The sequence below is a fragment of the Rhinoderma darwinii genome, chromosome 4 (genome assembly GCF_050947455.1).
Source record: "Rhinoderma darwinii isolate aRhiDar2 chromosome 4, aRhiDar2.hap1, whole genome shotgun sequence".
NCBI classification, from domain to species: domain Eukaryota; kingdom Metazoa; phylum Chordata; class Amphibia; order Anura; family Rhinodermatidae; genus Rhinoderma; species Rhinoderma darwinii.
In genome coordinates, this window is record NC_134690.1 from 24391603 (window position 1) to 24417287 (window position 25685).

Genomic DNA, 25685 nt, shown 5'->3' on the forward strand with positions numbered 1-25685 from the left:
CAGCTGATCTGTGCGGGGTTCGGGTGTCGGACCCCCACAGATGATGTACTGATGACCTATCCGGTGGATAGGTCATTAGTTGTTAGAAGTTGGAAAACCCCTTGAACATTAAAACTTGATTTGAGTTTCTTGAGCATTTATCTGGTGGCATTTTCAATTTTTTGGACTCTGTATTTGAATCACAAATTATTGTATCATTGACATCAACTAAAAGTTTCTATGTTCTATTTTAGGACTGACAGAATCATGATTGCTATTGACCCGATCACGGTTCTTCTACTGATTGTATTTTGCATATTTTTCGTAACATTTTTTAATAAACCAAAAGATAATCTCTTCGAAAACTTTCCACCTGGACCTAAACCCTTACCGATCATTGGAAACCTGCACATTTTAAACTTCAAGAGGCCATACAAGACTTTTATAGAGGTATTATAACACTGATATGAATACAGTATGTGTATAATATAGCATTTCCCTATGTCTTCTTACAGGACTGCGGGGCCAATAGAGAAGAATTTTAAAATTCTATTGGTCCATCTCTTCTATTTCTTTATTTTTTTATTTCTTTTAAGTTCACCAAAACTCTCTTAATAATGTCTTTATATATCCCTTTCCTATTTACAGCTCTCTAAAAAGTATGGCCCGGTGTTCAGCGTACAGATCGGAAGCCAGAAAATCGTCCTACTGTGTGGATATGAGACTGTGAAGGACGCTCTTGTCAACCATGCAGAAGAGTTTTCTGAACGACCTCATGTCCCTATATTCCACGACATATCGAAGGGATATGGTAACTTAAATTTTTGGTCTCTTAACTAACCCTTTCACTTTCAAAGTTATTGAATAAACTAACCTGCATGCCATACAATAAAGATGCCAGCTAACCACCCGTACCATAAATCTATTAAATTAAAGGGGTTGCCTCTTAAAGACAACCCTTATCCATATGTCCTATTGAGCATATGGATATCATAGTGGGAAGTCACCTGTTTCGAACCCCCTTCTGTGAGCCATATAGATAATACAGTTGTCAGAATTTGGCTCCAAAGCTAACATCCCACAGACCTTGAACAGCTATAATATTAAATTAATTTATATATGGAGCTGTTGTTCGGTCACTGTATAGAGGTACTATTTGAGCACTGTATGGTGGTATTATTTGAGCACTGTATGGTGGTATTATGTGAGCACTGTATGGTGGTATTATGTGAGCTCTGTATGGCAGCATTATTTGAGCACTGTATGGTGGTATTATGTGAGCTCTGTATGGTGGTATTATGTGAGCTCTGTATGGTGGTATTGTGAGCTCTGTATGGTGGTATTATGTGAGCTCTGTATGGTGGTATTATGTGAGCTCTGTATGGTGGTATTATGTGAGCACTGTGTGGTGGTATTATGTGAGCACTGTATGATGGTATTATGTGAGCACTGTATGGTGGTATTATGTGAGCACTGTATGATGGTATTATGTGAGCTCTGTATGGTGGTATTATGTGAGCACTGTGTGGTGGTATTATGTGAGCACTGTATGGTGGTATTATGTGAGCACTGTATGCTGATATTATGTGAGCACTGTATGGTGGTATTATGTGAGCACTGTGGTGGTATTATGTGAGCTCTGTATGGTGGTATTATGTGAGCACTGTGTGGTGGTATTATGTGAGCACTGTATGCTGATATTATGTGAGCACTGTATGGTGGTATTATGTGAGCACTGTGGTGGTATTATGTGAGCTCTGTATGGTGGTATTATGTGAGCACTGTGTGGTGGTATTATGTGAGCACTGTATGCTGATATTATGTGAGCACTGTATGCTGATATTATGTGAGCACAGTATGGTGGTATTATGTGAGCACTGTATGGTGGTATTATGTGAGCACTGTATGCTGATATTATGTGAGCACAGTATGGTGGTATGATGTGAGCACTGTATGGTGGTATTATGTCAGCAATGTATAATGGTTTTATTTGAGCACTGGTGGTTGCGGCACTATAAAGCATTGTTATTTAGGCACTAGGTTCTCAACCTATGATATTTATACCCCAAGGGGTTGCATACCATGCCCCTAGGGTGTCCTTCTGAAGGAGAACGTTTAGCAACTCCAAAAGAAACACATATTCAACCGAAATTGAAACTTATGTGAGCATATAAACCATGCATAACACAAAAATAGATTAAAACATAATCAATTTTATTTCCATTAATTAAAAGTACAAAAATAAATTTGTTTAAAAAGATGCTGTCGACAAATGAGCATCAAAAGATGTCAAAAATTGAGACTGAGATTATATGATCATGTAATTTTATTTTCTTACTGTAAAAAATATTTGGAGATGTAACTTCATAATCTGCATCCGGACTCTCCATACAAAACTTTCTTCCACGTTGTTTATTTGTTGATAGCATCTTTTTTAACAAATTTTATTTTTGTACTTTTAATTAATGGAAATAAAATTGATTATGTTTTAATCTATTTTTGTGTTCTGCACAGTGCTATTAATGTGTAGCACAGTTTTTTGGGGGTAATCTGGTGTAATTTATTTGTGTAGGGGCACTTGGCTTAGAAACATTGAGAAACTGATTTAGGGAACTCTATGGAAATATTATTTGGTCAACCTATGCTGCTTATAATTAGGTGCTATATGGTATGGTTATTTGTACGTCTTATGGAGGGGAGGGGAGCTCACAGAATGGACTACACAGGTCATCATCCAAGATAAGGCTGGTCCTACCTGCAGATATCCAAGATTTAATCACCGAGGCTGAATATTTAAGTGGCATTCAAGTCCGTGTCAATACCAAGTGTCTAACTCGATAGCATTGTCTAATGTGTAGAACTCCCTAACGTGCTTCTTTGTGGTGTTCGTTAATGAGGATTTTTTTTATATATACGCTGGAAATATATTACAAAAAATAATCAAGCACAAAATAACAGGTTTTTTTCTATTGTTTATTCTGCAACATGAGAATTTATGGCCATGTCCAGCAGAACATTTGATGAAGCGTCACGTCACTGATGCAAGGTATGGACATGCTTATTTGTGAATCATATTGAATAAGTTCTGCTGAAATAACTGAAGAAAAACATTCGACAACCTCATAACTTCATATAATGATTTCACCATCATGGCTTACCCTACAGTATTACATGTCAAGGTGTGACGTATGAAGAACCTTGTATACAGTATAATAAATCTCGATAAGGATCTTCATATCAACCTCTATGTCAAGTATTAAACCAAAAGAAAATTATTTGCACTCTATTGTTTTAGGGTTAATTTCCCCTTAACAGCACACCATGAGGTCAGACATGGTATTACATAAATTATTTTCATGAGACACAATAATTCTGTGTTTCGCACTTTTTTTCCCCTTTGAATTGCCATATATTCAGGAAATGCTTCTGATGTATATAGTTAATGTGTCCATAGGGTATATGACATAGACTTAAATAATACCATAATAATATAATAATAATACGTCTGGCAAGTATACCTTTTTCACACGGTATACATATTTTACAATGGGAATCACTGGGCGATGCATGCAACTGTATGTCAAACAGTTGCATACATCAGGGCCATAGTGTACACTTCGGGAGCATTTCCCAAAGTATATACCAAATATGGAGAAAAAATAAGGTGTGAACAGAAAACATGAAAATTCATATGAAACTGCAGTAATCTTATAGGAAATGTCCATATTTTATTAACGTGTCTGAATAATGTCCTAATATATCTTTATAGCTAATACAATTCATAAAATTAACTCCATAGTGTTAAATGATAAAATTCTGGCTGTCTGAAGCCACCACTAGGGGGAGCTTGGGAGGTTACTCAATACATTACGGTATTCAAGGTTAGTCATTGGCTTAAAGATTATGAAATGTCTCCTTAGATAACCGAATGGACCGTAAATGATGCCACACAAGACCGAACAGCTTTTTGCATTTCATTTTTTTTGCATGGTAAACAATCTTGAATAAGTAATTTTATATATTTACTTTGTTGGCAAGTTCATTTCCAGGTATTCTTTTTGCAAATGGTGAGAATTGGAAAGTGATGAGAAGATTTACCATTTCAACACTAAGAGATTTTGGGATGGGGAAGAAAACGATCGAGAACAAGATTAATGAAGAATCCGATTTCTTAATAAAGAAGATTAAATCCTATGGAGGTTAGTAATGTGTTCTTAAATAATATATCTAATAATGTTTTCTAAGCTTTTGGGGAAGTGTCGTGTGTAAAGGGTAGGCTCACGTTTCCTAACAGTTCCCTGGATCTACCATATGGCGAAAAGTGTTATCTCCCCCCCCCCCCCTTAATCATTGAATTCAGGTTCCATCTTATTACCCGAGGTGTATAAGATCCAGCTCCTCGCCCTGCAGTCGTCTTTACAGACAGTGATAGAACGGGTCGTTGTAAAGAGATCACTGACCTCCAGCGCGGCCCTGTAATAGGACGTCACCGATGTAACGAGTCGGTTCCGGAAATGTCTCTCCCCCCCCCCCCCCAGATATTCCACCACCATCTGTGATGGATATTAAAGAGGCTCTGTCACCACATTATAAGTGCCCTATCTCCTATATAAGGAGATCGGCGCTGTAATGTAGGTGACCGCAGTGCTTTTTATTTAGAAAAACGATCTATTTTAAACCACTTTATGAGCGATTTTTAGCTTTATGCTAATGTGTTTCTTAATACCCAACTGGGCGTGTTTTACTTTAGACCAAGTGGGCGTTGTACAGAGGAGTGTATGACGCTGACCAATCAGTGACCAATCAGCGTCATACACTTCTCTCCATTCATTTACACTGCACTAGCGATATAGCTATATCGCTATGTGCAGCCACATAAACCCACTATAATGTTACAGCAGTGTCCTGATAATGAATATAAATCACTACCAGCCTGGACGTGATGTTTATTCAGAATCCTGACACTTCTGAATCTTTTCTGTGAGATTCCAGCAAGGCAAGCGTAATCTCGTTTGAAATGACAGGTTACATCGTAATCTCGCGTTGTTTTTTTTACAGGACAAGTTGCATCTTTCATTTTAGGGTACATATAAATTATTGATTATCTTGTATCGTTTTCATGGGCAAGGAAAAAAAATGAAATTCTACTGTGTATTTTTTATTTTTTTTTCACTTCGTTCACCATGCAGTTCAAATAAAGTGATAACTTTATTTTATGGGTCATTAATATTGCAGTGAAACTTTATATTTACGGGGGGGGGTATCACTTTTGCTAAATAAAAGCACTTTACCCTTTCACCTATGACAGCACCTCTGGAGAGACGTCCCATCCACTGGACAGGAAACCTGAGGATATAAAAAATGGACACACCTCTCCACACACCCAGTCAGGTTTCCTGTCCTCCGGATGGAAGGATTGTCCTGAGGAAAAGCACTTCTCCCGGGGTTGCAGACCCCCTAGCAAGGTCTCACCTTATTCCACTAGGGGTGCTCTGGAAGGTATAAGCCTCCTTTTGGAGGGAGCAACCTTGAGTCTGGTACAGGTACTCCCTCCTCTCCCGGTCCATCGCCTCCCTCCTGCTGCAGCAAAAGGAGGTGGTTTAAGGCCCACACTGTGAGGCCTTCCTCTGGCGGGGAGCGTATTCCCGGGGTCCCGTTCAGCTCTGCCGGACCATGCCCAGCGTTGGCGGCTTTCCGGCGCTCTCACTGGCACTTCCGGTGGCCACGACGCGTCACTTCCGGGCGGTGATGCGTCCAACACTCCAGGGGGCGGTGTTCCGGTGACCCACATGGGGAGGAGGGGCTCCAGCGTCCGGAGCCGAGGGCCTTCCAGCCAATCCATTGCCTATTTAGGCCAGAAACAGCAGGAGCTTCGGTCTCCAGACTTCTTCCTCCATTATGGAAACGCCAGGAGAAGCGCCAGGACGCACTGACCGCTCGGATGCCAGGAATATGGGGTAAGAGAAAAAACCTCTTCCTTACCTAATACTGTTCCCTATCTCTTGTACATATGTTTAGGCCAGGGATTGTCCTAGGAAAAAACAGGATAAGGCTCATAACAAGGAATGTGCGATATGTAAAAAGAAAATCGCATCATCCTATAACAAAAGGCTCTGTCAGAAATGTTTAGACAACATCATCTCAGAAGAGTCTACAAACTTAGCCACAAGTATCAAAGATATTGTAAGGGCTGAAGTTAGGAACTCACTAAAGTCCCTTAAGAGGAAAAGAGATCCTCCGTTTGCCTCTTCTAGCCGGATGGATTCTGATTCCTCAGCTGAAGAGGATCCTCAACTAGGTGAAGGGGAGTGCAGCTCTTTTGATTCCTCAGGTGAGGATGAGGGAGAAAGGAATCTGTTCCCAACTGAGGACATAGACCTACTCCTAAAGACGGTTAGGGCGACTATGAATATAGATGATCCTAGAGAACCTTGGTCCGTCCAGGACATAATGTTTCAAGGCCTAGGACCTAAGAAGAATAGAACCTTTCCTATCCATAGAAACATGTCTAACCTAAAAGAATGGAAAAATCCTGATCGGAAAACAAGTATTCCCAAATTTCTCAAAAGGAAGTATCCTTTTGAGGACGAGGCATGCAAGGATTGGGACAACATCCCTAGACTTGACGCTCCAGTAGCCAAGATATCAAGGAAACACTCCCTTCCCTTTGAAGATCTAGGCTCCTTGTCTGACCCTATGGATAGGAAGGCCGACTTCTACCTTAAAAAGACCTGGGAAGCCTCTACGGGGGCTTTTAAACCAGGCATTGCAGCCACTTGTGTGGCTAGATCCCTGAAAATCTGGCTCGCACAATTGGATTTACATTTAAAAGACAAGACCCCTCGGGATCAGATCCTAGCCTCCCTTCCAACACTTTCCAAAGCCGCAGATTTTTTGGCAGACGCCTCAATAGATGCTGTACACCTTTCCGCCAGATGAGCGGCCCTGTCAAATTCTGCTAGACGAGCTATCTAGCTAAAAACCTGGAAAGGGGACACCGGATCCAAAGGGAAGCTGTGTGCTATTCCCTGCTCAGGAGATTACCTTTTTGGGCCCCCACTTGATGACCTGCTGGAAAAAGCATCCGATAGTAAGAAAGGGTTCCCTGCACAAACAAGGCCAACAAGAGATTCCTTTAGGCCCCTTCAGACCTAATAACAAAAGACCTAACCCTAGGGGACAGGACTTTAGACCTTCAAGATTTACTAGGTAGAATAAGTCCTTTCTCTTCAAGCCCCAGGAGGACCCTAAAAATGGGGACCAACAATGACGCCACAGGACCTACAGTGGGGGGGGGGGGTTGTCTTTCCCTATTTTTTAAGGATTGGCAAAAGATATCAGCAAATCCTTGGATTCTAGGAATTATAACACCGGGTACGTACTAGAGTTCAGATCTCTTCCCCCAGACAGATTTTTTTTCCCACAAGGGACCTAAGGAGACCGGACCAACAAAAGATCCTAGAAATAGAAGTTCTGTCACTCATATAAAATGAGTCCTAATCCAAGTTCCACGCATAGAGACAGGTCAGGGCTTTTATTCCCCTCTCTTCCTTTTGAGGAAGGAGGCAAACACAGGGTCATTGTAAATCTAAAAAAATTAAACCTTTAACTGACCTACAAAAAATTCTGCATGGAGAGCATTGCATCAACTATAAATCTCCTCTCCAGGGATTGTGTGATGGCCTCAATAGACCTAGAGCAGGGGTCTCAAACTCGGCCGGGTAAGTGGGCCGCATATAGAAAAAATGTTGATTCTGCAGCAGCATCAGCGTTTGCAGGTAAGATCGACTTACCTGCAAACGCTGATGCTGCTGCAGAATCAACTGTAGCCTCTGGTGCCGATGTGGCCGTCACGATGCAGGACCTGTGAGTGACGTCACAGATCTGCACTGCCAGAAGCTGGGCGTTCTGAAGAGAAGAGGATGTTACTTCTCTTCAGAGCGCCCAGCTAGTGAAAGTATTAAAAACGCCCCGATGTACGCACATAATACACACCCACTTGGACTTTTACTTTTAAACACACCCACTTGGACTTTTGCAAGCCTCATTTGCATAACTACAAAAATGGTCATAACTTGGCCAAAAATGCTCGTTTTTTAAAAATAAAAACGTTACTGTAATCTACATTGCAGCGCCTATCTGCTGCAATAGCAGATAGGGGTTGCAAAATCTGGTGACAGAGCCTCTTTAATATTGGATTTCCTCCAGGTAGGATTAAATAAAAACCTTAGGCCTACTACGTTTAAAGGTTCAGATTTCTGCTTTAACCGCTTCCCGACCGCCCACTGTATATTCACGTCGGCACTTGCTGGGCTCTGTGCAGTGCCGACGTGAATTCACGGTGGGTGTTAAAAGCACGATCCGGGTGTCTCAGAGTAGCGCTGACACCCGGATCGCGCTGTTATCACCTACCTCTGTTCCCGGAGATATGATCGGGACCTGATTAGTTCAGGTCCCGGTCATGTGATCGCAGGGAAAGTGTGTTGTAGCAACGAACTGGAAAGTTTGTTGCTACAACAAACTTTCTCGGGGACCGATTGCAGGTGCTGCAGTCGGTTTTAAGGCAGAACCGGGGGCCATATAACAGCCCCCGGGTCTGCCATGCACAGCAGCCTATGAGAACCAGCCGGAGGCCGGTCCTCATGATCTTCCTGTCAGTGTGACTCTCAGCGTCACACTGACAGTTTATGATACGTTACACTACCTAGGTAGTGTAATGTATTATAGCAGCGATCAGTGCTGCAGGTCTTCAAGTAAAAAGTAAAAAATAAAGTACTAAAAATGTTTCATAAAAGTGTAAAAACAAGTTATAAAAGTTACAAAAACAAAAAATGCTTTTTTTCCTATAATAAGTCTTTAATTATAGGAAAAAAATGAAAATGTTAAAAAAAGTACACATATTTGGTATGACCGCGTTCACAACGACCCAAACTATAAAACTATAATATTATTTTTCCCGCACGGTGAACAGCGCAAAAAAAATAATTAAAAAACAATGTCAGAATCACTTTTTTTTGGTCATCAACCCTCCAAAAATATAGAATAAAAAGTGATCAAAAAGTCGCATGTACCCCAAAATAATACCAATAAAAACTACAACCCGTCCCGCAAAAAACAAGCCCTTACACAGCTTTTTTGACAGAAAAATATAAAATTATGTCTCTCAGAATATGGTGACACAGAAAATAAATAATTTTATCAAAGTGATTTTATTGCGCAATCGCCACAAAACATAAAAAACCTATATACATCTGGTATCGCCGTAATCGTACCGACCCGCAGAATAAAGTAAAATGTCATTTATAGCGCACGGTGAATACTGTAAAAAAAAAATAATACAAAAAACATTGTCAGAATTTATGTTTCTTTGTCACTTTGCTTCCAAAAAAATCTAATAAAAAGTGATAAAAAAAAATCACATGTACCCTAAAATGGTACCAATGAAAACTACAGATTGTCCTGCAACAAATAAGCCCTCACACAGCTCCTGCGAGGGGTTATATATGGAGCGGGCTCACGCGCTGCGCCCGCTCCATATTCTGCAGCTGTGTATTACAGCTGACACCAGGGACTAATGGACAGGAACAGCGATCGCGCTGTTACAGGAGCCTGTAAAATGACATTATACTGCAATACATTATTGTACCAGCGACCTAATGATCGCTCGTTCCAGTCCCCTAAAGGGACTTTTGGGAGGTTTCCACTGTTTTGGTACCTCAGGGGCTTTGCATATGCGACATGACACCCGAAAACCATTCCAGCTAAATTTGAGCTCCAAAAGCCAAATATTGTTCCTTCCCTTCTGAGTCCTGCCGTGGGTCCAAACAGCAGTTTATTACCACATATGGCGTATTGCTGTAATCAGGACAAATTGCTTTACAAATTTTGGGGTAATTTTTCTCCTTTATTCATTGTAAAAATTAAACATTTCTATGTTTTTTCAGAAAAAAGTAGATTTTCATTTTCACGGCCTAATTCCACTAAATTCAGCAAAAAAACTGTGGGGTCAAAATGCTAACTATACCCCTAGAACAATTCCTTGAGGGGTGTAGTCTTCAAAATGGGGTCAGTTTTGGGGGGATTCCACTGTTTTGCTTACTCCAGGGCGTTGCAAACGCGACATGGCACTGAAAACCAATCCAGCAAAATCTGCGCTTCAAAATCCAAATGGCGCTCCTTCCCTTCTGAGCTCTGCTGTGGGTCCAAACAGCAGTTTAGTACCACATATGGGGTATTGGCGTAATCGGGAGAAGTAGCTTTACAAGTTTTGGGGTGCTTTTTAATCTTTATTCCTTGCAAATATTATTTTTTTTAAATATTTTTTCAGAAAAAAAGTAGATTTTCACTTTCACAGACAAACTCCAATAAATATAGCAGAATACCTGTGGGGTCAAGATGCTAACTATACCCCTAGATAAATTCCTTGAGGTGTGTAGTTTCCAAAACCGTCTCACTTTTGGGGGATTTCCACTGTTTTGGTACCACAAGACCTCTTCAAACCCGACATGGTGCCTAAAATATATTCTAAAAAAAGGAGGCCCCAAAATCCACTAGGTGCTCCTTTGCTTCTGAGGCCTGTGTTTCAGTCGATTATCACACTAGAGCCACGTGTGGGATATTTCTAAAAACTGCAGAATCTGGGCAATAAATATTGAGTTGCATTTCTCGGGTAAAACCTTCTGTGTTACAGAATTTTTTTTATTACAAATGAATTTCAGCAAAAAAAATAAAATTTGTAAATTTCACATCTACATTGCTTTAATTCCTGTGAAGCGCCTAATGGGTTAAGAAACTTTCTGAATGCTATTTTTAATACTTTGAGGGGTGCAGTTTTTAATATGGTGTGATTTATGGGGTCTATCTAGTACATAACAAAAAACACAGGTTTGACCCTGGGTAGTCAGCGGGTGCAATATATAGTCAGAAAAGGAATGCCTGCAGGCAAACAAAACCCTATTTCCTGACCACCCAATAGATAATAAGGATAAAGTAAGAGTTTACAACTTTTATTAAGCTACGTGTAGCAAGACAAACTATACACATAAATTTTAAAAATTTCACTGCCACAGACCGAAGTCAGTATAACAGCTGGAGAACCCAGCCGAGTATCAGAAAGTTGCGGTGTGTGCCGAGTGTCGGCAAACAGTCAGTACAAGAGCACCAGTGCCTCTATTAGTATGATAGCTAATGAAGCCCCGTGTACCCCTGAGGACGCTACTAGGTAGCGAAACATGTCGGGGGGGGGCTGTATTGAATTTTTAATCCCTGCCTCAGCCGGATCTATCATACTAATAGAGGCACTGGTGCCCTTGAAATAGGGTTTTGTTTGCCTGCAGGCATTCCTTTTCTGACTATCTAGTACATAAGGCCCTCAAAGCCACTTCAGAACTGAACTGGTCCCTGTAAAAAAAGCCTTTTGAAATTTTCTTGAAAATGTGAGAAATTGCTGCTAAAGTTCTAAACGTCCTAGAAAAATAAAATAATGTTCAAAAAACTATGCAAATATAAAGTAGACATATGGAATATATAAAATAGTAACTATTTTGTGTGGTATTACTATCTGTTTTACAAGCAGATACATTTAAAATGAGAAAAATCATAATTTTTGCAAATTTTCTCTAAATTTTGGTATTTTTCACAAATAAGCAATGAATTTATTGACCAAATTTTTCCACTAACATAAAGTACAATATGTCACGAGAAAACAATCTCAGAATCGCTTGGATAGGCAAAAGCATTCCAGAGTTATTAACACATAAATTGACACATGTCAGATTTGAGAAAATGGGGCTGGTCATGAAGGTCAAAATGAGCTCAGTCTTGAAAGGGTTAAGTTCCTTCTTCAATTTCAAATTAGCAGAACACCCCTGGATCAAGAGATTCCTAACTGCCGCCTGCAGACTTAAGCCCCAGATAAGATCCCCAGTTCCTCCCTGGGACTTAAACCTTGTTCTCCAGGCTATGATAAAACCACCTTTTGAACCAATAGACTTTATCTCCTTGAAAATGCTGACACTCAAAATGACATTTTTGTTAGCCATTACATCAGCCCGTAGAGTGAGTGAGATTCAGGCCCTCTCTGCCTTTCCTCCACATACCCTACTGCTAGATGATAGTCATCCTAAAAACCTTACCAGAATTCCTTCCTAAAGTTGTCTCTCCTTTTCACTTAGACCAAGATATTGTCCTTCCCTCTTTTTGTGATTTCCCAAAAAATCAGAAGGAACAACAGTTTAACTGCCTAGATGTAAGAAGATGTCTAGTCCAGTACCTAAAGATTACCCAGGATCTGAGATCCTCAGAAAACTTGTTTGTCCAGTTTCAGGGTCACAACAAAGGTTCGGCAGCCAGTAAAGCCACCATAGCAAGGTGGATCAAGCAGGCCATACAATTAGCCTACATAAATCAGAAGCTCAAGCCCCCAGAGTTTTTCGGAGCTCTCTCCACCAGGGCCGTGTCCACTTCATGGGCAGAGAGAGCAGACGCATCCCTAGACCAAATATGTAAGGCTGCCACATGGAGTTCTCCTCACACCTTCTTTAAACACTACCGATTACAACTGCATACAGCTTCTGACTTGGCCTTTGGTAGAAAGGTGCTACAAGCTGTGGTCCCACCCTAAAAATATTGGTTTCTATTTTACATCTCCAGGGGTGCTGTCATAGGTGAAGGGGTAAAAGATTCATTACTTACCGGTAATCGGTTTTTCAAGCACCTATGACAGCACCCCGCTGTTACACTCCCATGGTTCTAGCAAATGATCATCATAAGCTGAATCGCTAACTTTAAATTTAAGCATTTCTGTAAATATCGCACATATTTAGGTGTGAGGGAATTTCACAAAACAAACATATAAACTAAACTACTTCTCATCCTGAGTTCTTCCTAAAGACTGGGTTTGTGGAGAGGTGTGTCCATTTTTATATCCTCAGGTTTCCTGTCTAGCGGATGGGACATCTCTCCAGGGGTGCTGTCATAGGTTCTTGAAAAACCGATTACCAGTAATGAATCAATTTTTTTTATGGGAACAATCCCTGTTTTGTTTTTTTTTATATATATATATTTTTTATTCAATAGGGGATTTCAAAATGTATATTACTTCCGGTAACCGCTGCACATGGCACCGGCACAGCCATCCACTTGAGTGTACCGTACTGTCCTATTGCAGTGAAAAGACGTAATGGTACATCTATTTGCGGGAAGAGGTTCTAGGGTTATATCTACTTTTCACAATCCCTGTTAACTAGATGGGTTCCCCAAAAATTAAAGAGAATGAGAGACAGAACACCTAATGAGGTATGTATGTGGAAAAAAAGAGTTTTCGGAACTAGTCAACCCCTTTAAACACATACTTTCGGTAAAAATTTGTAAAGATGTTTTTGGAAAGCGAATTGGTGTTCTTGTTTGTCAGCGTGATTTATACTTCTGTCTCCCATTCCCAGGAAAACCATTTGAAAACACAACTCTAATGAATGCAGCCGTAGCCAATATCATTGTCTTCATTCTACTTGGCCATCGTTTTGACTATGACGATCCAGTATTTTTAAGGCTAATGGGTTTAATAAATGAGAACATAAGGCTGGCGGGATCCCCAATGGTCACGGTAAGTGTTTTTTTCCTACAATATCTCTAGCCATGTAATTATTTTGTGGTATAAATAGTAAACAGGTTGATAATGCTGGTCTTGGACATCAACATTTTTTACAAAATACGGACAATATTTTTCATACCAAATGTTTTGAGCAATATATAAATGGGGTTGTATGAAGTTAGAAAGAGGTCCTATTTATTTATCTCCCAAAAATAGTAGCAGTCTTGTCCAATAGCCGTGTCTGGTATTGCACGACCGTTCTATCACCCTTAGGACAGATTTTAACCCCATTGTTTGCAGCAATGCAGTTTTTCTGCAGAGGAGAGTCCTGCACAAGTTTTTGCCACCCAGTAGCAATGTGGATGGGATCCAGAGCTGGGTCCCCTTTCTCCAAGGACCCCATAGCAATGACATGCTCTGCCTCTATGGTTTGTACGCCCTTGCTGCTCCGCACTGTTTGTTTACCCGATGAACAGTTTGGTCTTACAAATTAAAGAAAAAAATACTTTCACCCCCCCACCTGGGAATGGGCCATCTTGCCTTGAGCGGAGGTGCAGGATCAATACTGGTAAGTGACAACTCTAGTCACACAGGAAAAAAAGCTTGCCATGAATATTGGACAAACCCAGCTATTTCATTGTATGGAGGTAGAGGGATAGTTAAAACAAAGACTCAGTTTGCTGCCCTTGCCCTGTATCTAAATACCCTGGCCAGGGCTGTGTGGCTTGTTGATGCCCCCTTTGCAACTAGCACCTGGGGCACATGCTCCACCAGCCCTTATCATAAAGTTAAAAATCTACAAGAAAAATTGGTCCGCTCACCACTCATTCGAAGTAAAGACGCCACATTCCATGATTATTCGGTGCGCGGATAAGAAAGCTATGTCGGAAGTAGATAGAAATACAAGGAAAACTTTTTTTTAGAGGTCCAGCACACAATATGATTTGAAAAAATACAAAACTGTTTATTTAAGTCAAAATTAAAAAGAAATTAAAAAATCCCGGCGAGAACGCCTACGCATTTCAAACTTTTCAGTTCTTAATCATAGCTATGATTAAAGGGGTTGTCCGAGATATATTTTTATTTTAAAGTTAAACACACAATGCACACATTAAGTATTCCCTAATATACTTACCTGTGCAATCTTGCTTCTGTTCTCCGTTCTGGCAGCTCTTTTCTGCCGATCACATGTCTTCTGACGTAACGTTTTCTTCCTCCTCCACTGTCGTGTCGTGTCCCGATCACATGGTCTCGCCCCAGCGAGACCTCGGATGGGACACGACACGTCACTGGAGACGTGACGTTTCTGCGTGTGCCCGCCCGCCCAGCCTATGCATCTTTTCACTGTGAACGCGCCTATGCGTGTTCACAGTGAAAAAAGTGAAGAGGGACGGCACCCGCGGACTAGAAAGGTACAGTGACCTCTGTACTTTTAGTTCTTCCCCTATCAAAGCCTACACATAGTAGGCTTTGATAGGGAATTATACAACACGATGCAGCACACGGGTCGCATGCAGCCCTTGAGGCTGTTATCTGCGGCCCGCGGGACACCGTGCACTGTTTAACAACTGGTTCCCGACCGCTGGCTGTATTTTTACGGCCAGCGGTCAGGGACAGGTCCTTAAAACCCGAGCCATAGACTTTCCACGGCTCGGGTTTTAACTTGCTGCCCGCGCGATCGGGCAGCTGAATGTCGGGTCTCCGGCTGTCAGTGACTGCCGGGGACCCTGAGGAGAGGATAGAAGCAGCTTTAGCTGCTTCTGTCTTCTCCGATGTCTTTTTACACAGCGCTCAATGAACGCTGTGTATAGGAATAGAGACAGCGGCCCCGCGCCGCTGTCTCTATTCCTCCCGGTGATCATGTGATCACATGTGGTCACATGATCGCCGGGTGCCGTTAGTGGCAGACTGCTGCTGGGTCTTACTAGACCCAGCACAGCCCTATTAGTGACAATCGTCACTATGAGAGGGCTGATTTCCCCTGTAACTGGGGCTGCTGTGCAGCTCCAGTTACAGTGGAAAAACATGTAAAAGAAAGAAAAAAAATATATAAAGTTCCCCAAAGGTCTTTTCTGACCTTTGGGGGACAGACCATAGTAAAAAAAAAATAGTAAAGTAAAGTGCAAAAAAAAATACAATAATAAATACACATAAAATACCCACCCCAAAAAAATACCGTTCCCCCTCCCGCCAATCATTGTTGTAACGCTAGCGCTGACCCAATTACCCTAATATAGACATGTAATATATAAAAATTTACGGTAGACAATGACGATCACAAATAAAAGGTCTATTTTAGGGTAAAACTATGTTATTACGCAAAAAAAAAATAGCTGAAACGTAAAAAATCTTTTTTTTTTACTATTATTTTCAAACTTTATGAAAGAAAATTCTAAAATGGCAAAAAAGGTGTGTATAAAAACGATAAAAAATTAAACCTGCATTGTCTACGGAAAAAACGTCGCAAAAATCACGTCGTTAGCCCAACAAATAAAAAAGTTAGAGCCATTTAATGAACACGTGCTAAAAATGGCTAAACGGTGTCTGGTCCTGAAGGCACAAAATAGCCCGATCCTGAACTGGATAAGATCTTCTGGGGTCCTGTATCTAAGCCTACATTGTTAGGGTATGTTCACACGAGGGCGTCCATAACTGCTGAAATTACGGGGATGTTTCCGCCTGTTTTTTTTTTAAGCGGAAACAGCGTAGCAAAACTTGTAAAAAACGGCCCGAAAATGCGTACCATTGATTTCAATGGGAGGCGTCGGCGTCTTTTTCCCGCGAGCAGTAAAACTACCTCGTGGGAAAAAGAAGCGACATGCTCCATCTTCGGGCGTTTACGCCTCTGACCTCCCATTGAATTCAATGGGAGGCAGAGAAAGCGTATTTCCGTTGTTTTATGCCCGCGGCACTCAATTGCCGTGGGCGAAAAGCATGACAGCAAAAAAAGCCGCAAAAACAACGCCAAAAAGTCTACGTTAAACGCCGCGAAAAACATCGCAAATAAAGCCGCGAAAAAAGAGGCAAAAAACGCCACGAAAAACGACAGGAAAAACGCCACGAAAGACGCAACGAAAAATGCAGAAAAAAAACCGCAAACAGCGACGCAAAAAAAAGAGGCGAAAAAGGACGCAAAAAAGGCTACGATAAACGCCACGGAAAACGTTGCGAAAAACATCGCGGAAAAAGGCGCAAACAAAGAGGCAAAGAACGCCGCGAAAAACTACTGGGAAAACGCCACGAAAGACGCAACGAAAAACGCAGCAAAAATAGCCGCAAACAACGATGCAAAAAAAGAAACGATACGAAAAAGGCTACGATAAACGCAACGGAAAACACAGCAAAAAAAGACGCAAACAAACAAGCAAAAAACTCCAAGATAAACGAAGCGAAAAACGGCCCGAACAAAGCGGCAAACAAAACCGCAAACAAAGCCGCAAACAGCGCACAAAAAACTCCGGGAAAAATGACGCAAAAATCAACGTGCAGGGAGAGGTAAATCTGCCGCAAACTTCAAGACGGAATTTTGAGGCAGATATTCCTCCGCCAAAAAAACTCTGTGTGAACATGGCCTTAGTGGAGAGAGACGTGAGATAGAAGAGGGTGGACGAGGGTGAGGGAGACACGAAGAGGTTTATAGACCTGAAAAGAGAAAGAAAACATAAATGTGAAAACATAATGGGGGGGAGAACATTTGCTCATCATCCTTCAAGAATGTCAGCAAGGAGACAAGTCCAGTGAAGGATGTCAGCGGGAGGAGCAAGGACAGCTCACGTGAACTCTTGGAAGGTACGTGCACGCTCGTTGCAGCCTGCAATGAGCGTGCACGGGAAAAAAGTTTCATAACAAGGAAAGATCAACAAACCAGAGCTGAACTGCATGTAAACAAACTGTGCTAAATTCAAAGAAGAAATGTGCGAAGTAGAATTTTTTTTTAAAATAATGCTTTATTTAGGTTGTCTGTATAAGGGGTAATGTATGACACAGTTTTTGAAAAAATGTTGGTATCTCGGACAACCCCTTTAAGAACTGAAAAGTTCGAAACGCGTAGGCGTTCTCAGCCCTTATTTCTTCACCCTGGTCTGGGGCAATCCCGACGGTCTACACACGTCTGCCACCTCAAAATTAGGCAAGTTAAATTTCATAATGCCTGATCCTTCATTCGCCTGTGATGTAAGTCGCTAGCAGTGGCTTATCCCCTCTCTCTATTGATCATATATGTTCGGCTGATCGTGTGTTTATGAGGATTTCAGCTTGGGTATCTCTAGATTTGTCACCCGCCTCTTGCTGCACCTGTTTCCTGACAACGACTGTATTTGGCCACAGTCTAGAAAAAACAAAGATTAAAAATAATTTATTAGGAATATGATTTATCTTGGAAAATAACGGTTTTATTATTTTTGTTTCCTGCAGTTGTACAATACTTTTGAATCTGTGATCCGCTGGTTACCGGGAGGCCACAAAAAAGTGAATGAAAACGCTATAGAGACGCAAACATTTATTACAGAGACCTTCACAAAGCACAAGGAGCAGCTAGATCCAAACGATCAGAGGACGCTCATAGACGCTTTTCTTGTCAAGCAACAACAGGTATTGTATACGAGCCATTCTTAACAGTGAGTGGACACGAACATACATTTACAAATACAAAGGGTTATATTTTCGATTCCTTGGTTGGTTTTAATGAAAGATAAACAAGTGGCAGTTCTCTTGCAGACCCCAGCAGGTTTCCTTCCAGGACTTCCCTGTATTTTACCTTTTTATATTAACTTTAGCCTTCACAAGTCTTGTAGAGTCTACTGTTAACCATCTCCACAGTAAGATGGTGCCACAACCACCACCACCACCACCACACTTCTGATGTTGACATTGAACTAATGTGTGCTTTAAACTATAAACTTTTTGGGTTAGTCCAAGAATTTTTTTTAGGAAATCTAAGGTAGTGAGGTGCTTGTCAATGATGTCTGCCATTAGATTGTCATAGAGTTTAAATGGTTGTCCAGATTTAGAAAAAACATGGCTATAGTGCCACACCTGTACACAGATTGTGTGTGATATTGCAGCTCAGTCCCATTTACTTCAATGGAGCTGAGCTGCAATACCAGATACAACCCATGGATTTGTGTGGCGCTGTTTCTGGAATAAAATCAGCCATATTTTTCTAATTCTGAGCAACACCTTTAATGGACATCATGGACTGGTATGACCTAAAAAGCCAAGTAATATGCAAGGTAAGAAAGTCCAGACAATAACATGGCAATACAACGCTATCCATGCTGTGCCAACAATCAAGTGGCGTCGATTTTCACCTTAGAGATTTTTTGGTATAGCCATGAGATGTAATAAATTGTTTAATGGATCATCATGTGCGAGGGTCTCCGTATTCCTATAGAAGTTACGGAAGCAGCTGAGCCCCTTGTTTCTACCTCTCCATCCATTCTCTTTCTGGATGCAGCCAACTCACCAGGCAGAACGAGCGTCGGGAGATAAGAGATAGGTGTTGCCCCAGAACTGGGACTAACGTCTATCTGACATATATCCGGTGGATATGCCATAAATGTGTACGGTTGGAGTACCCTTTGAATTACAATATTAATAGACAAATCCACACAAATGGACGTAGTGCTTGAAGTCATACAAAGTACATATACAGAAATGATGCTTTACTCCTGACTTGAAGTTCACCCCCTTTCTTAAGCTTTCTTAGGGAAGCATCTTGGTATTAGGTAAGGGCTTTGTATGGATTCAGAATCTGAACCTGGAGAATATCCTTCCCTTTATACTAGACCATGACCATCTGAGGATTCATTTGAGGACTGATATTCTCAGTTCATATCTGTTCATTTATAGGTATTGCCTTTGGTAATTATTCAAGTTCTCTAAATCATTTTTCATTTCTTTGAGAGAAATCTTACAATTGTTTTTCCAGGAAAATTCTGAATTTGCATCTTATTTCCACGATAAAAATTTGACAATGATCGTCAGCAACCTTTTCGCTGCTGGAATGGACACGACTTCAACCACTCTACGATGGGCTCTTCTTCTAATGATAAAATACCCTGAGATTCAAAGTAAGACATCACTTATAACTAAAAACATTGGTTAGATACCCTCAAAAAAATTAAAATGTAAAAAATATTTTGATGTTTTCACACTGAACACTCCCAGTGGGCTGATACTTCTTGTTTTATAAAGATCACTTTTCAGTTTGTGCTGTGTATACAGTCGTCTTGTTATCATCAGCGGCATGGACGTAACTACCAGGGTAGAGTAGCTGGCAGAGCAGCTTCTATGTGACCCAACAACTCCACGAAGTAATGACTGTGGATGATGGAACGAAAGGGAAGGAAAATAAATGCAGATAAATGGGAGATCAAGGAATGGAGGAAAACAAACAAGAAGTAGAGTGTAGACTAAAATGATCATAGGCCTTATATGTTCTGATAGAATAGTGCCCCATTCCAATTTTGCTATGAGGCCAGATGGTTACGTGCCACATATTTTAACGACAGTGCATTTTTAAACATACTCCAAAAGGTAAAGGTAATTCGGTACAAAATTTAAAAAATCAGTATAAAAAAAATGCAGAAAAAAATTCATCTAAAAGAGCATCCAAATAGGTGCATTCATGAAAACCAGTATTAAAAAAGTGTGCGTTTTTACGCAGATTATGTATCCGGTATTTTCTGCCTACAAATTTGTTTGTTATATCCATGTTCCAGCTATAAAGCAAATCCCTGTTACTGCTGTTCAACTGAGGAAAAGATGGCTGCACCATAATCATGTAAAATAATAAAAAAAACAACATACAAAACAGTTGAAAGAAAAAAGAATGTAATTCAGTAAATGTTTTTAATTAGAAAATAAATCAGATGATGCATTTCCCATGAAAATACCAACATAACATCCCAACTATTGTTGCCTCACTAAAAGTTGTGAGACAGTGACAGGTAAAGTCATTGAGGGAAGGTACATTTCCCCTGGAATCCTGTCATATGTATCCTAGGCTCCAGGGAATGAGTAGTTCTTGCAATAGAAAGCTCTAGCTTTCCAATCTCGGCTTAAAGAGGCTCTGTCACCAGATTTTGCAACCCCTATCTGCTATTGCAGCAGATAGGCGCTACAATGTAGATTACAGTAACGTTTTTATTTTTTTTAAAACGAGCATTTTTGGCCAAGTTATGACCATTTTTGTATTTATGCAAATGAGGCTTGCAAAAGTACAACTGGGCGTGTTGAAAAGTAAAAGTACAACTGGGCGTGTATTATGTGCGTACATCGGGGCGTGTTTACTACTTTTACTAGCTGGGCGTTGTGTATAGAAGTATCATCCACTTCTCTTCAGAACGCCCAGCTTCAGGCAGTGCAGACACAGCCGTGTTCTCGAGAGATCACGCTGTGACGTCACTTCCCCAGGTCCTGCATCGTGTCAGACGAGCGAGGACACATCGGCACCAGAGGCTACAGATGATTCTGCAGCAGCATCGGCGTTTGCAGGTAAATCGATGTAGCTACTTACCTGCAAACGCTGATGCTGCTGCAGAATCAACTGTAGCCTCTGGTGCCGATGTGTCCTGGCTCGTCTGACACGATGCAGGACCTGTGAGTGACGACACAGCGTGATCTCTCGAGAACACGCTGTGTGTCTGCACTGCCAGAAGCTGGGCGTTCTGAAGAGAAGTGGATGATACTTCTCATCAGAACGCCCAGCTAGTAAAAGTAGTAAACACGCCCCGATGTACGCACATAATACACGCCCACTTGGACTTTTACTTTAAACACGCCCAGTTGTACTTTTGCAAGCCTCATTTGCATAAATACAAAAATGGCCATAACTTGGCCAAAAATGCTCGTTTTTTAAAAATAAAAACGTTACTGTAATCTACATTGCAGCGCCTATCTGCTGCAATAGCAGATAGGGGTTGCAAAATCTGGTGACAGAGGCTCTTTAAGGAAAAGCCGGAAAAAAGGGCCTGGAGTTGGATTGGAGAAGAGCAGGGCGGGTTCCCCAATCCCTAGTCCATCTCTGTTTGTAGGACAAGGCTGCTGCTCAATTAGCTTCACCTGTAGCCTGTGTATAAAAAGGTGCAGACACAGTGTGTGTGAGTCTCACCCCTGACTCAGACCGGAGACTACTAAGGCTGGAGTAGCCTGTATTCTATGTGAGTGAAGACCTGTGTTACTTTGTGTCCAGTGCCTGGTAGGAAGGCACTTGGTATAGTTAGATAATATCTTGTTTAGTTAGTGCTCAGACGAGCAGGATTTATTTTGTATTTTGACTTGTTGTACAAAAGGCTGTTTCTTTGACAAGAATAAAAACACAGGCAAAGCCCTGTTATGACTTTTAATGCACGGTGTCCCTGTCTCTGGCTACAAAGAAACCGCTGTACCAACCTCTCCTGATGCTAAACCCTCACAAAGTATATGAAAAGATACAAAATAATAAAATCCTAATGAGAAAAAAAATACAAAATGAAATGATTTTTTTTCACCCTGATGCCAGAAAATGTTCAAAATGAAATCGAAAAAGTTATTGGGTCATCTGAACCTCAATCAGAGCATCGAAAGGAAATGCCGTATACAGATGCCGTCATCCATGAGGTTCAAAGATTTGCCAACATAATTCCAACTAATCTCCCCCATGCCACTGCCCAGGATGTCACATTCAAAGGTTATTTTTTACCAAAAGTAAGTAAAATATATTTAATTGCTAATAACTTGGAAAAAAATGAAATTTCGTTATATTTTTGAGGCTATTACTTGATGTCATAGTCAACTAAAAGGGTATTCCCATTTGAAAAATGTATGCGTTTGATAGGTGCAGGTTCCACATTTGGGGGTTTCAACTATTGGTTAGAATACAGGCTTGCATACAGCCCCCTCAATTTACGGTAAGTGTATGGAAGTTATGGAAATGGGCGAGCAAGCATCGTTCGGCTCTTTTCCTAACTCCCACAAACTTAAAAAACAGAATTGGGTGCAAGCGCGGTCACTTTTCTATTGAGTGGCCAACCTGAATCCGCGAATGGCGGTCATGGAACCCCATTCTCCCAATAGGTGAAGGCACCAGAGGTAGGACACACACTAATCTGACATTTATGGCATATCCTTTGGGTAAATGTAAATGTGTATGACAGGAAAACCCCTTTAAATGATTTGAAGAAAAATTTCATATTTATTTAAAAAATGTTTTACCATTTCAGGTTTATATACTATTACAGTTTTTGGCCATGTATGGTGGCTACAATCTTGACCATATATGTTTTTTCAGGGCACATATGTCATGCCGCTACTCATATCCGTCCTTCGAGATCAGGCCCACTTTGAAAAACCGGATGAGTTTTACCCAGAGCATTTTCTTGACTCCAAAGGAAATTTTGTGAAGAATGAAGCGTTTTTGCCATTTTCAGCAGGTAATTAATTTTAATGTCCTATTAAATGGCAAAACATTTAGTTGAGAAGCTCTTGTACATGCCCAATAATACTGTACGTTCCTAGAACAAAACTTCTACTTGGGTACTCCTTTCCTAGCACAAGAATTCACAAAAAATACCACAATACTGTGTCTGGTTCATACGGCTTCACAGTTTTAATGAATCCTGCCATACAGTGCTCAGTTAAGGCGGATTCACACGCAGCATTCAGTGTTTTGGTTTTTTTCAGCCATTTTTTTTTATTATTCAAACTGCAGCATGCTGATTGTAAGACATTTTCCTCCATAAGGTTTTTTTTTCTGTATAACCTCAAAAGCACCCGAAACACCTGTACAAAAAGTCACAATTTGCTTAAAAATGCTTACAAACACAACGCAACAAAATAAAACCCTGTGTAAACCCGACTTAATACTGCCATAAAGTGCTCAATTTATAACGCCATGCGGTGCTTAAATGGAGTCGGTCACCAGATTTTTTTGCTCCCAAGCTGCTTACACCACTGGTCTGGTATTGTGAAAAGCATTGCCAACATACCTTCAGAAGATGTCTTGGTTCTAGCAAAACACTAAAAATGAACTTTAATGCCCCTACGACATGTATGATAATAAGCCATAAAGAGTCCTCCGTAGTAGAGAGAGTTTTGCACTTTTCCTCCTAACGCTGACCCGTTTTCTCCCCTCTCAACCTCCCTGACGGATTCTGTCTGCACTGAGCAGACGTGGGGATTGGATCGAGCGGCTTTTGATGCCGTAGCTTGCCAGAGACCTCAGAAAGGAAATGTGGACCTGTTAGGTAGAAAAGTGTAGGACATGTTATAAAGGTATGTGGGCAATGCTTTTCACAAATCCATGCCAGCGGTGTATGCAGCTTGGGAGTGAAAAATCTGGTGACTGACTCCATTTAATCAATACTAGTATACAGACCTCAAATAATACCGCCTTTCATGATCCACTAATTCTGCTGTACAATGATAAAATAATACCGCAATACAGTGCTCACTAAATTCTGTCACACCGTACCATACACTATGTATGATATTTTGGTGACTTTGGACATACCCTCAAAAAATATAAACTATGAAATAATGCACCACCTGCTGTAAATTCTTAGAATATTAGACGTCACTGAGGAGCGGCCTGTAACAAATGCTTTCTGATGGTATAGATGGATATTAGTGTAGTAGTCTCTACACATTAAAGAATAATTTACACATTTTTGTTGTTGTCTCCTGTTCTTTTCTCCAGGTAAGAGAAGCTGTGCCGGGGAGAACTTGGCTAAAATTGAATTGTTCATTTTCTTTACAAGATTGTTGCAGAACTTCTCATTCCAGTCTCCTTCTGGCACGGAGTTGGACCTAACCCCAGCACTTGGGTTCACAACACCTCCTATGCCCCATTTAATTTGTGCCACGCCTCGTGCCTGAGAACAAGGCAGCAAGAAAGCAGTAAATGAGCCAAGGACCTAGATAAAGAGATGTTCTACTGTAGCCAATTTTTGTAATGAATCTATACTGTAGACCAATTGTCTCCAACCGGTGGTTCTCGAGCTGTGGTAAACCTTCAACCCCCAGCATGCCATGACAGACACAGGCTTGCAGAGCATGCTGGGGGTTATAGTTTCATCATAGCCCGAGTGCCACAGGCTGGAAACCACTGCTGTAGAAATATTAAACGCTTGTATACCCCATCTCCTATTGTTTTGGATAGTATAAAACTTTACAGTCAAGGTCTTGGTTGTTTCTAATTTTACAAATCAAAGTAAGACCCTGGAGTTGTAGCTTACCTGCTATTTTTTAGCATTTCTCCTTTAGGTCACCGTTATGATCAGTGACTCCAGCTCAGCTGCATGTCCAATAGGAGCCTATGGTAGTCTGAGCCCACTTCCTGTCTCATCAGAGGCTCAGGCTGTTGCTCCTCCCATTTTACAGCTGCTGAGGCTTCAAATATATTTATTAGGTCAGAGACATAAGTTGAAGCTCCTGGACAATCTGTGACTGGGCCTCCACCTACAATGGCCAATTATAATACTGGTCTCTTCTTACATGGCAGAGGGCTTGATGGACCCGTTTCAGGTACAACTGCTGCCTCAGCACCCCCTATAGCTACACCCCTGTGAAAACAAAGGGAGGATATCTCCAGCTCACCCATCCAACGCCTGACACTCCGACCTCGCACGGGTCTCCGTAACGGTCCACGGTAGATAGCAGGAAAAAGTAGAGAGATTGATCCAGCGCTGCAAGAGTGTGTTTTTAAAAATAGCCATGAGTAAGAGCACTCGATGTGCTTGAAACGCGTAGGCTCATTATACCTACTTGTTGCTGCCTTGCCATACTGCCTGCCATACTTTTAATATTTTTTTGACCAGAATAAATTTGGGAATACGTAGCTACACCCCTGTATTAGGGAGTGTAAAACCAGTTTGCCTTTATGTGTTTATAGAACGTTATTATTTTGGTAAGGGTATGTGCACACACACTAATTACGTCCGTAATTGACGGACGTATTTCGGCCGCAAGTACCGGACCGAACACAGTGCAGGGAGCCGGGCTCCTAGCATCATACTTATGTACGATGCTAGGAGTCTCTGCCTCGCTGCAGGACAACTGTCCCGTACTGATTACAGTACGGGACAGTTGTCCTGCAGCGAGGCAGAGACTCCTAGCATCGTACATAAGTATGATG

The 25685-nt window shown here is 41.2% G+C and overlaps 1 protein-coding gene across 2 annotated transcripts; it reads left to right on the plus strand.

Moving 5' to 3' along the window:
* Positions 1 to 222: 222 nt before the first annotated feature.
* On the plus strand, positions 223 to 24729 carry LOC142759069 (cytochrome P450 2K4-like). Of its 2 annotated transcripts, none has more exons than XM_075860913.1 (9): positions 223 to 429; positions 628 to 790; positions 4029 to 4178; positions 13422 to 13582; positions 17984 to 18160; positions 19500 to 19641; positions 22074 to 22258; positions 22842 to 22983; positions 24249 to 24729. In XM_075860913.1, the coding sequence occupies exons 1-9, from the start codon at positions 247 to 249 to the stop codon at positions 24425 to 24427; spliced, it is 1482 nt and encodes a 493-aa protein (XP_075717028.1). In that variant the 5' UTR covers positions 223 to 246; the 3' UTR covers positions 24428 to 24729. The 2 variants fall into 2 exon arrangements, with proteins under 2 accessions (XP_075717028.1, XP_075717027.1); XM_075860912.1 differs by lacking the exon at positions 223 to 429 and adding an exon at positions 2970 to 3025 and having other exon boundaries at positions 634 to 790; positions 4018 to 4178.
* The last annotated feature ends 956 nt before the right edge of the window (positions 24730 to 25685 follow it).

What these genes read in the sequence shown, in the direction of transcription:
- LOC142759069 (XM_075860913.1), top strand. Translation starts at nt 247, where the DNA reads ATGATTGCTATTGACCCGATCACGGTTCTTCTACTGATTGTATTTTGC. An exon ending in AAGGTTATTTTTTACCAAAA is followed by an intron (nt 22,259 to 22,841) that starts GTAAGTAAAATA and finishes ATGTTTTTTCAG; the next exon opens with GGCACATATGTCATGCCGCT. An exon ending in GTTTTTGCCATTTTCAGCAG is followed by an intron (nt 22,984 to 24,248) that starts GTAATTAATTTT and finishes TCTTTTCTCCAG; the next exon opens with GTAAGAGAAGCTGTGCCGGG.